Source organism: Centropristis striata, chromosome 10, assembly GCF_030273125.1.
Source record: "Centropristis striata isolate RG_2023a ecotype Rhode Island chromosome 10, C.striata_1.0, whole genome shotgun sequence".
In the NCBI taxonomy this organism is placed as follows: Eukaryota; Metazoa; Chordata; class Actinopteri; order Perciformes; family Serranidae; genus Centropristis; species Centropristis striata.
Window position 1 is genome coordinate 28,569,538 of NC_081526.1, and position 12,932 is coordinate 28,582,469.

The 12,932-nt window shown below is 39.5% G+C and overlaps 1 protein-coding gene across 2 annotated transcripts in view; it reads left to right on the forward strand.

Annotated features, from left to right (window-relative positions):
• Nucleotides 1-12,932, forward strand: part of LOC131978737 (neuropilin-2-like) — a 121,347-nt gene that overhangs the window by 86,214 nt on the left and 22,201 nt on the right. For both annotated transcript variants that reach the window (XM_059342466.1, XM_059342467.1), the window contains exons 12-15: nt 2,101-2,175; nt 3,053-3,217; nt 10,114-10,382; nt 10,970-11,066. In XM_059342466.1, coding sequence (XP_059198449.1) covers nt 2,101-2,175; nt 3,053-3,217; nt 10,114-10,382; nt 10,970-11,066 — 606 coding nt within the window. The remainder of the gene's footprint in view (nt 1-2,100; nt 2,176-3,052; nt 3,218-10,113; nt 10,383-10,969; nt 11,067-12,932) is intronic.

Here is a 12,932-nt window from a genome sequence, read left to right on the forward strand (position 1 = left end):
ACCCTAACCAACAGTAGAAAACTGCTTATTAAGACCAGAAGGTCTTGGGGTTACACTGACATACCCCAATGCTGACGTGTGTGTGTTTGTGTGTGTGTGTGTGTGTGTGTGGGTGGGGGGGTGTGCCTCTGTTTGATCTATCATACACTGGTCTCATGCTGCTGTGCACCAAGGTCAGTTTGAGTGCAGCATCTATCATCATAGCGTGTGTGTGTGTGTGTGTGTGTGTGTGTGTGTGTGTGTGTGCGTGTGTGCGTGTGTGTGCGTGTGTGTGTGCGTGCCAACCTGCAGTGGGTAAAAGAGCGGTGTGGCATGGTCTTCAGCTGACTGCCAGCTCACGGCCTCAGCTCACTCTGTCACTGCCTGCATCGTGACAAACACCAGCCTTAATACACGGTTCTGGAAAACAACAGGGAACTGTGTACAAACATCATTAGTTATCATATGATATCTTTATCTTGCTTAGCTCAAACATCACTGCTGCACTGCTGTTAAATATGACTTTTTCTCTCCGGTGTGCAGTGAAACAGCAGTAGCAAATTGTGAATATTAAAATGCTGTGATTTCGTTATTTTAAGTTCAGCATGTGCTCTACTTTTTAGACAGTCAGTATCTTGGCAGTTAAACAAAATGAAAGCACCTTAACTAACACCAATGCTTGTATTAAATGTAGAATAAAATGGTATGTGAAACGTGTTAGTGCTCATTAGCATGCTAACATGTTAGCTGAAATGATGGGAGCGTGGATGTTCCCTGGGTCCTATGTTCCCCTCTTTGTATGAGACTGGAGAACATAAGACCTGAAAAAAATTCAGATAACACGATGCAAATCTGAACAAGAGCTCCTTTTAGAGTTTCATCATTTCATTTTTTATTTTTTTTAATCTTTAAACCTTAAAAGTTGTTTTTTTATCTCACTAAGTGGCAAAAAACAGAGACATGCAAATTTTTAGTTTCCAACAAACCAACAGAACGAAAAGTAGAAACAAAGGAGTGGGAAGCGTCCTCCATGACAGCCCCGGTCTGTTACTTTTTCCACAATTACTGCCAAATTCCATGGCAAATAGGCCTAACCCTTACCCTAACACTCTTTAAAAAACTAAAAAAATGAACTGCAAAGTAACCAGAAAGTAGTTGCTGTGCAAATTTAAGTTTTGGGCTGCTTGAGCTAAGGTGGGCCATGCGATGGTAGGCCTGCTGGCCATGCTGAGAGTCTACCGTAAAGATTGATAGATTGCGGGAAACATAGGACCCTTTTGGGGAAAAATGGGGAACATAGGACCCGGGGAACATAGGGATGACCCCGAAATGGGATTGCTTTCAGTTGTTTGCTTGAGAAATGCAGCCAGTGATTGCAACATGTTAGTTAGCTTGACATGTTGTTAGCTTGTTGTTAACTAACCACGGCCTGCATAAAAGAAGTAAAAGTAGTCACTGTTGTTTCGAAGCCTCGAGTTTGGAATTTTCAAAGTTGTCTTCAAAGTTTACCTTGTTGTTTTCTGACCAGACGTGAATATATTTGGACAAAAGGGTGGAGCAGTTATCAGCTAGCACTAGCTTGGTTAGCAAGTTACAATTAACATTTATGAACTAAAAACACAGTTAAAGGGTCAAAGTCAAAGCCACACACTGAAGCATACTCCATTTTATCTTCCATTTTACTCTATATGGGACCATCATTTACAAAGTGAACCTCACCCTGTATTAAAGAATACCTGCAACTAGTGACAAAGACCATAACCTCATCAGGAAAATGTTAATTACATTAGTAAATCAAGGGAAAAGTAGGGTCAATTTGTCATAAACTTCTATACAATCAGACTTCTTGCAACTGGTCGAGTCGCCCTGTGCTAAGAAAGAATTTGAAAGAATGCAAGTTGAAGGCGTTTCTCAGGCCTGAAAGTTGCCACTTGTCGATATAATACTGTAAATTAATAATCATAGCTGTTGGTGATGTAGACAAAAGTGAGTTTCACTTGTTATGGCCACTGCAAGACTGAATGGTCGAAACATAAATTCTGGGCTTCCAGAGGCATCCAATTTTTTGGCACTTTTTTCTATTCTGATCTAAATGTACGTGTTTTTTTTCCTTCTTGACAGAAACCACGACTGTACCTGACACTGCGACCCCTACGCTGCCCAGAGTGGAGCAGACCACTGCTGCAATGAGACCTGGTAAACACACTCGAGCTCTCGCCACACTCACTCAGCATGCAGATTTCTTGCAAGCACACATGCATTAATTTTGTCTCTGTCTCTCATCCACACACACTCATGCTCTTAAGGTCAAACTCATGATGTCATCACGCACCACAGGGCCTCTGGGCTTTGAAGTCTGTTAGATTCAAGAGTCCCACAGGAAGCTCTGTTTGAGTGAAAATAAGCTCTCACAGCCAGGATCTCACCTACTTATATACACACATACACACACATATTGAGAATATGATGTAGTGAAGTAGTTTGAAATATTCCTATTTTTCCATTTTGTTGCAATATAACTGACGACAGTGACTTGAAATAAATACAGCATCAAGAATACCAAGAGCCTTTTAAAATGTTCTACTTATTCTATTCCTCATAGTTATGTAAGTTTTTCTAATTTCCCATGATTTCTTATTTATACTCTTTTTCTGTTATTATTCTGATTTTGATTTGTATCTACACACACTTTACTGCACTACTTTCTTTCTGTCTATGTTTGCTTCCTTTTATTCCATTCTCTCTTCACATAACATCTCTTTTACTCCAATATTTGTATTCAGCATGATTTATTGAAATGTCATATTAGATGAAAACTGTTGCCAAAACATCTAAACACAATGGGATTTCTCTCAAAGCACCATTCAATTAAAGAGGAGCCAGCCATTACGGCGTTAAGTCTCATAAAAGGAGAAGAATAAACTGAGAAGAAAAAAAGTTTAGATTCGATATGGTGCTAAAAGCACTCTGAATGTGCTAAAAACAAAAAGGCGTCTTGATAATCAGTTGTTAGTCAAAGCAGATGCACTATCATACGTCTTTCTTCACAATCTGTCTCTTTCACGACCCACAGCCACCACTCCGTCCCTGTCAGCTGTGTGTGACTTTGAGCAGAGCTTGTGCGGCTGGTCGGCTGATCCCCAGTCAGGTGTGAGCTGGTCGCTGCACACCGCCAGCAGCAGCTCAACCGGACACGGCACACATGAAACGAGGCAGGATCTGGCGCTGGGATCAGACAGTGAGTACTGATTTGTTGGCAATCACATACCATTACATTTTATACCAAGAAACCTTCGTTTGTTCTTTTTTACACTGTGTAAACTCCCCTAATGATGTGTCATCATTACCACAAATGTGTCACAGGAGAGGTTTGACCTGCACTGGAACACATTTTTCTTTTTTCAATAGAAACAGCATTTGAATCACTTCCTCTGCTATTTCCAGCAATTATATCCAAGTTACATTAGCAAAAATACATGCAAGCTGGTTTAACGGCAACCATTTAAAGAGACAGTCCACCTTTATTCGACTTGAAGCCTAGGAGAAACCAAAAACTACCAGAAACACATTATATAAGTTGGAATAATTTTGTTTTCAGACACAATCCATTAATTTAATTATAATAACACAATCCATGTAAATTGTGGTTTCATTTTCATTGTGGTATGTGATTCATAAAGTTTTGAGAAGATATACACTTAATCTGTCAATAATAAATCACATTGTCACAATCATTTCATGCAAAGAGGTAAAAGATATTTTATTCCAACTTTATGGGCGAGTAAATCAGTAAAATGTATTGACATGAGTCATTGACAAAACTGAACTATGCTCAACAATTTAGGAAAACTGACACCCAATTGTTGTAGGTTATGTCTGATAAATTTAACTACTGTTTGCAAATAAATACCAATACTAATTCACAATATTTTTGTACAAAGAAACTAGTGAAGATTTATTCTGCTTTTTCTGTCTCAAAGACACTTGTTCAAACTTCCCAATCCAAACTCCGTCTCTAACCTACCAACAGTACTTTTGATCTTTTAATAACTCCAGAGAGAGAGAGAGAGCCTTTAAGAGCATTTCCTTCTAATTAAACATTCAAACTTTGTGAGAAAACTTTGTGTTCCCATTCGGACTACATTCAATCCTCGTCTTTCTGGGTATTCTTCATTTCGAGACATTTCTCATTTTATTATCACAGAAAAAGAAAGCTTCGTCATGTTGGGATGTTTTTAAGACTTCTGCTAATTAAGAGCAAAGTGGTTGTCCTGTGGTGGAATAATACAGATCCCAGTGCTGGGAGGAACCACTGACAGCAACTATGATGCAAGGATTTCACTCTGATCTGCTAAAAGTGTGTACAGCGACTTAATTAGAGTTTCTTTAAAAAAAACTCTCCATAACCTAGTTTGTTACTTTGTTTCCTCTTTTCTTTTCTTTTCTTTTTTACTTTACTTTCTCCTTTCCAGCCTCCCTTTTAATTCACAACTTCCTTTCTCTATTCTTGGAGTTTTACTCTTTTCCCACATTTTCTTCTGCATGTTAGCTCTTTCTCTCCCTTCTTTTACTTTATTTTATCCTACAATTTGTTTGCCTTTAAATGGGACCCGTTATGCTAATTTTCAACATGTTTACACATTTTAATGTCCTGAAAAAGCCAACCATCTGAGCTCTGCACCATCATTGCAGCTGGGGAATAACTGTAGTGAAGGGGCACTTTTTACCATGAAAGATCACCATTAAAACCAAAAGCTACACAATGAAACATGTTCCAGCAGGAATCTGATCTGAAACTGGGGAGAAATTAGCAACTACAGACATTGGTATGTAGCTACATGTAGCAGTGGAACGACTGTAACAACCCTGAAGTGACACTTTCTGCCATGAAAATGGAGTGTGATCAGAAATTGTGGAGAAACTAACGTTGGCAACCAAGTTTACAACTTCCCTTAACGTCAGCATGTAGCTACATGTCTACGTAATGTAAAAAATGCATTAACGGTTAAAAAGATTTGACTTTTGTGGCCTCAAAACATGCATAACTTTTAACCAGATCGAGTAGGAAACAAACTTCCATGCAGAAAACGTGTAAAAGTGACTCTTGTTGGATCCCCAAAGTAATTTCTTGGTCTTCCATCAGTAGTTTTCCTGTTCCTGACAGCTGTGTCAGTTTTTTCTGCATATCTCGGTGAGATAAGGCGATTTTTAACTTTTAGCTTCAAAACATGTATAACTTTTAACCAGCTAGATTGGGGAACAAATTTCTATGCAGGAGACGTGTAAAAGTTACACTTGTTGAATCCCCATTGCTCACGAGGATTACTCTTACATACAGTCATGGAAAAAATTATTAGACCATTGTTTTCTTCAATTTCTTGTTCATTTTAATGCCTGGTACAACTAAAGGTACATTTGTTTGGACAAATACAATGATAACAACAAACATAGCTCACAAGAATTTAATTAAGATAATAACCAAAATTATATATATATATATATATAAAATGAACATGAAAGCAAGGAGAAAACAAGGCTGGTCTAATCATTTTTTCCATGACTGTACGTTTACATCATTCAGTGAAAGTTTGGCCACATACAACCATTATAGGCTAGCATCATAGGTCCCCTTTAACACCACTAGAAAAGTTTTTCCGCTCTCAATCTACACCATCTGATTGCCATTTTCCTTTCATTCCATCCTCCCTCTAGAAGCCATTCACCTCTTTTTCAGCTCCAACTCATACTACACTATATGATTTCTGTATTTCAAAGTCCCTTTCCACTTCCATCCCTATCACTCTATCACTGTGATCACCTCCTTCTCTCCTCACTGACCTCTCCTCTATTTCCCTCAGTGGTACTTGCCTTTTTCCACATCTGTCCATCTTTAATAAGACAGCAGGAGGATAACCAGGACTGTTTTATCCATCACACACACACACACACACACACACACACACACACATATTTTCACTGCCTGACGTACTCCTCGAAGTCTCTCTCTCTCAAACACACACACACACATACACACACACACACACACACACACACACACACACACACGTACTTACTGTACTTACGGCACACACATCGCCCACAGCGGTCTGATAAGTCAGATGATGGCTTTGACAGAAGTGCTGCCTTAGCTCTTCAGCTCCCCCTGAGGCGCCACACACACACACACTTACATGAACCACTCAAGGTGGGACTGCCCGCGTATTAAACACTAACTCAAGGTGTGTGGGTTCATTTCCCATACACACACACACATACGACCTTGCCATTCACCAAGGTTTTCCCTGTATCTGTTGAAGCCATCCACTTTCTGGTTGACTGAGCAGCTCCTTTATAAACAGACAGGGCTGTGACATAAGGCGAGGCTCTACATCACACACACCAGGCTGCTGTGTGTGATGAGTGTGTGTGTCTGTGCGTGTGTAATTGACATAGCAGCGTCCCTGTCTCCGTGTTAGACAGCAACATGACATTAAGTCTTGTTCTACAGCAACATTAGCGCGGCACCCTGTCTGGAAGCTGTCTCCATATGCAAATCAAATCCCCAACCCTTGTCATTGAAAGCCCTTTTAGGGTTTTAAAAAGAGAGAATCCGACCCGAACAGAGCTCATAAGTTATTCTTTTGATCTGAGATAGGGCAAGACTGCAATTCTATACCCTGTGGAGATTTTCATCGAAAGAAACCCTTCATACTGCTCATCTCTGGAAGTGGTTTAGTTATTGATAAGGAGAGGAAATGAGCATAAGGGGGTGCTGGAAGAAGTTAAAGAAGCTATCAGTTTAATATTAGTTTCTAACAGTTGATGATGCCCCTTTGGGTTGTTTTGATGTGATCCATAAGGTGTCACATATACAAAATATAAACCAAGCGCTTTCTTTTCTGTTATCTTCACTGACAACCTGAATCCAACGTTGTTTCAAAGATATGCGCTAAATAACGGTATCGTGCAACATAATGATCCAAGTGTAAATATCTGATTCTGTAAACTGTGTTAATTCTAACACAAATAAAGGGTGCTGTCACATCCAAATTGGGTCAAACAATATGTTTGCCAGTGTTTTGGATCCTTTAATCTCAGTTTGTTTCCAAGTGAACTTTGTCATTTGAATACAAATCAGACCAATTGGGACCGTGTCCTAATAAACATATAAATGTGCCAAATATGCAAATAATTATGCATGATCATTTGGTTGATGTGCATGTATGAGTGCAGGCATTTAATGACCAAACAGCAGCTAATCCAGAGGTTTAGAAGATTAGATGAGCTGTCCTGGAAACTACATACTAATTGAGAAAAATGCCACCCAAATTGTTTTTTAAGTGAGGAAACTTTTCAATGAACATATCTGAAAGACACAAAATGTTCATACTGTGTCCATCCATCCAGGCAACAATTATGTTAAAGAGACAGAATTGATCCTTAGCTTTGAGGCAGGATGCATTTTTAAATGAAATGAATGCAGTGTGACTGTGAAGGCAGCTCAGTTCAAGTAGATAATACTAGATGCTATTTGCTTTTTATGTGATGATTAGGAATGTTAGGAATCAGTGCGACACATATTAAAAGAAAGGGCCCAGTCATACCTGGTTAACTGCAGTTATCTGTAGTGAAAACAAGAGCTGACACTGTCCTATAGTTCAGCACAACTTATTCCTCACCTTTGCCATTCAGCCCTGTGAAGAAATGACTGTGCATAGTCTATCTTTACATTTAAATTCAGAGAAAATATGCATGCATATGCAATGCTCATATCTACATAAATGCAAAACAATGAACTCATACTTGCACACAAACATGCATACACACAAGTGCATACACACACATTGACTGACAGACGAACTCACACACACATACATACAGATTCAAACATAAACAAAGATACCCACAGATGAAGTTGAACACACACACACACACACACACACACACACACACACACACACACATTCCCCTCCCTCCCTCCCTCAAAGCCAATCCCTGCCTATCCCTCCCATGGAGAGTTGTTAATTAATTCCCTCCCTTTGTACGTTCACCAAGATCAAACGAGGAGAAACAGAAAAACACTGCAACTTTCTCTAACTGTACTTAATGAGCAGCGGTAATTGAGGTCCCCTTTTTCATTGCCTCCAAGTGAAGAAACAGAGTTACCTCAACCCAAATCCATTATTCATTATGTGATGTGCCGCAATCTGTAGAATGTTTTTTCTTCTGTCTGAGTCGAGGGAGAATGGATAGATAGACAGACAGATAGATAGATAGATAGACAGACAGACAGACAGACAGACAGACAGACAGACAGACAGACAGACAGACAGACAGACAGACAGATAGATAGATAGATAGATAGATAGATAGACAGATAGATAGATAGATAGATAGATAGATAGATAGATAGATAGACACACTTTTCTATGCTTTCCTTTTTTTCCCTTCTCTCTCTCCTTATGAGGTGTCACACAGCGTCTTCCATCGATAAAAAGACTGTTTTGCAGCTCCAGCAAAGCTTTTACTCTCCGGCCATAATAGACAAACTAGACAAACAGCCAAACACAGCAGCAGGCTAATGATCATGGTCCTGTTAAGGGTGGGGGAAACACTGTAACACTGGCTTTCTCTCCCACTGTTTCACTCACCCTTTCTTTTTTTTTCTTTGCTCTTGCCCATCAATTCATTGAGCTGGAAGGAGAGGAAGGAAGTGACTTAGATATAAAAAAACAAAACAAAAAACGGATGTGTGTGTGCAGCGGAAGCACACACACACACACACACACACACACACACACACACACACATATACATGACATGTCCACAAGCGTTGTTACTGTATTGGTATGATGCTGTGCTGACTAAGTAGCGAAAACGGGGGGAGACTTACAGAACGAGGTGTCAGCATTTAGAATGATTATGGCTGTTTAGCACGGTTATATGTGTGTGTGTGTGTGTGTGTGTGTGTGTGTGTGTGTGTGCGCGTGTGTGTGTATGTGTGCGTGTGTGTGTGTGTTCATTTGTGTGCATAGCCATTAGCGGGCCATGATGAAATAGCAGTCTCATTTGCGGTTTAAGCCTCATACCACAGAATGATGGTAGTAAAGCCTTAAACGCTAAGCAACCACATCCCGCCGCATTTATACATCATGCTGTACGTCGGGCCTGTTACACCAGCGAACAGCAAATCTGCTTTCTGCAGCAGCTCTGTCACAAATCAGAAAATTCATTAAAATGGAATCTATTAAGTGGATAAAATGCAAATAGCACAGACGAAACCAGACATGGCTTCGTATTTACACCCCAATGCTAAAAAAGAGTGTTGATGTTTCAGTTTAAAGCCCACTAATTCATCATTTGTTGCAAGTCATTAATCTGAAATACATCACTGATCTTACAATCATACAATAATGTGCTTATAATGTGAATATGTACATGTGCTTATCTATTTATTTGGTTTTCTACATTCCCATGAAATATAATAAATGCTACAATTGACAAAAGCTATGCTGTGATTATATTCTTATATTGATATAGGCAAATTATCACGTACAGTTTCATATATTACCCTACATGTGACCTGTTAAATCTTATATTTAACATGTTACAGTTGGGGTGTTGAGTGTCTCCTGTATCAATATGTAATGGGGTTGGAAATAAATACTAAAACAAAAGGGGACATACTTACATAAGTTTCAATTATAATTTTATAGCTTAAAAAGATAACAATCCTGGTCCCTGGGAGGGGTGGAGGTGGTTAAATAAATAAGTAGGGAGGGCGGGGGGATTGGGTTTTAATCAGGATCATAGGAGGTTTAAATGGTTGGAATTTTATTTATTATAAGTTGCGACCAAGTTTTTTTTAAGTACATTATTTTTCTATATTACTCACAACGTTTAGTCTATAAGTTAACTTTAAGTCACTATAAAATGCTTTATAATGTCTCATGCTTATTGTTATAAAGTATTATAAATATTCATAGGTTCTTATATCTGTAACTAAACAGTGCTCAGGCGGATTATAATGCAATTAGGTATGTTTCTAATGCATTATAGACATAATGAATTCACAAGGAAAAAAGAAAGAAAAATACAATAATGTTGCACCTGCTTCCTGTCTGTCTCTTCCAGATTTCTCAGGGAACTACCTCCACCTGGATGCAGGAGCCCACACCCAGCGCAAGAGAGCCCGGCTGCTGAGCCCCGAGGTGGGGCCGGAGCGAGGCCCGCTGTGTCTCCTCTTCTACTACCAGCTGCAGGGCGAGGCTCAGGGGAGCCTGAGGGTCCTGCTGAGGGACAGCGACCAGGAGGAGACGCTGCTATGGGCACTGAAAGGAGACCAGGGGCCTCACTGGAGGGAGGGCCGCACCATCCTGCCACAAAGCCCCAAAGAGTATCAGGTTAGTGTTGTGGGCTTGATCAATGAGTAAAATAAAAAATCACTGTGTTTAATACTAGAGATGGGGGGAAAAATCGATACAGCATTGTATCGCTATATTTTGCATGGCGATATTATATCAATTTATGACTGCCAAGTATCGATATTCACTTTTAGGAATATACTGGAAATACTGGTATCATATGAAACTAGAATGTCTAAGAAATCTATAGGCACCATGTGTATCAGGATATCTTGTCAGGAAGTTGTAGAAATAATGCTGCAAATTTAGGCTTTTTTTATGTTTCATTCATAAATATTCAGAGCAGTGAAGCTTAAAGTTGAGGAAAGTTAGAAAAAATGCTGCAGTTGTTGTCGTCCATACATGTTTGATATCAGTTCAGTTCAGTTTGACTGAATACTTTCTTGGTCAGTCTGTGGGTTTGACTCTCATTGTACACCATACCGCAGAATGCTTAAAATCTCAATAACATCTTATCGTGACTCAAGTATCGTGATAAAATCGTATCGTGGGGGCCTCTGCTGATTCACACCTCTATTTCATGCAGAAAGAACCTATTTTAATAAGTCTCTTCTTCTGTCGTCCAGGTGGCATTCGAGGGCTTTTTCGATCATCCGACCAGAGGCCACATCAGAATAGACAACATCCACATGAGCAACAGCATCGAACTGGAGCAGTGTACACGTAAGTCCCATCACCTGTCTGTCTGTCCACCTGTCTCCCTGTTTATCAACATGCCACTTATAGGCTTTATTCAAACACTCTGTCTGTCTGTCTAACTGTCTGTCCGATTCTCTCATTCCTTCACACCACACTGCTTATGCCTTGTTTTCACCAGAGACCTGCTGAGCGGGAGAGAGAAGGGATAAAAACTCATAATGTTTCTCGTTTACACACATAGACACACACACACACACACACACACACACACATAGAAATATATAAAAAAAAAGAAAGAAAGTAGGCCACAAACGGCCTTCGGGCATGGATTCTAATCTATCTTTCATATCTCCCTCTCTCTATCTCCTTCAGTCTTTTCCTATACCACCCCATCGTTTTATGATTCTCCTCGTGCTTTCTCTCCGTCTCTCGCTCGTTCTCTCTCCACCCCTAGTCTTGTCTTCCATTCAGTCTAGTGGGCTGTCACTGGGCCATACAGCATCCAAAGGGAGAAAAAAAATGTGTGTGCATGTAGTTGTTCTGTGAATAAAATGCTTGAGAGACTGTTTGTCTCTCTCGTACACACACAGACACACAAGCTGGCCAACCAGGCTGCAGTTAATAATGAATGGCTTCAATTATAGAAGCTTTGTTATTGCTTTAAGAGAAAAATGCAGACTTACCTGAAACACAAAGACTAGACACAGGATTAGGTTTTAAATCCTTCACATTTCCATGTGTCTCCCTGCCATGGGAATATTGTTATCATTTAATGTAGCGAAGCAGCCTTTCACTCAGCACAGCAGGACAGTGATAGTTGGCCTGATGTGAGCACACACACACTAATGTATAATGATGTCAAATCCACCACAGTTGTTTTATTAACAATGAAGACACACACACACCCACATACGCACGCACACACACACACACACACACACACACACACGTTCAAGCTGCTTCTCTTTCAGCCCTGTTTAATCGAGTTTGGTGTTAATCTGTCTCATCTCTGTCCAACTTCTTTTCCATTTCAATTCTTATCCAGCCCACTAAAATCACACTGAGGTCTCCAGTTGTTTTTTTGGTCACCTCATGGGCTGATGGGCTGTTTTTAATGAGACCTATGGTACATTCCTGCAGATTTGTTAAGTGGGAATTCTGCCAGTTTTACACATAAAGATCAGGGGGCTCGTTACAGAAAAATGTCCTAACTGCTTGTCCTATCAGTATCAAAGAAACGAAAACTCCTATCTTCCTTATGCAGAAGCGTTTTCCTGAACTGATTTCTGTCCTCTCTCTCTAAGGCCTCCTATCTCGTCTTGACTTAAGAAATCCTAACTATGAGTATAAATCCATACTTTTAATCCCTGTACCTTTGATTAGAATGTACTGCTAGGCTACCCGAGATTGGACAAACTATAATATAAACAGCTCTCGCTTGTTACTGACAGACGTTCAATTTTAGCTATGTGGAGTCGGAGGTACTAATCTTGCCATTAGCAGAAAGGAATCTCCAACTATACTGCAAGTTTTCTTCAAAAGTATCTCCTCCTCCTCCTTTAACTACTTTATATACTGTTTCATTTTAACAAAATGTCTAATCACTTTAAAATGATCATGTTTTTTATGATAAATCTTGACCTGAAAAGTAACTAAAACTGGTGGATAAATATAGTGCTGTAAAAGTTTATATAAAGTTACATAAATGAAAATACTCAATTAAAATATATGTACCTCAAAATTGTACTTAAGTACAGTACTAGAGTAAATGTACTGAGTTACTTTCCAACACTGATATCATCCAAACTAAGGATTCCCTGTTTTGGAAATCCCAAAGTTAGGGCAGTTCTGTAACAGCTAAATTCCCTTTGTAAAAAAAAAATACAGTCA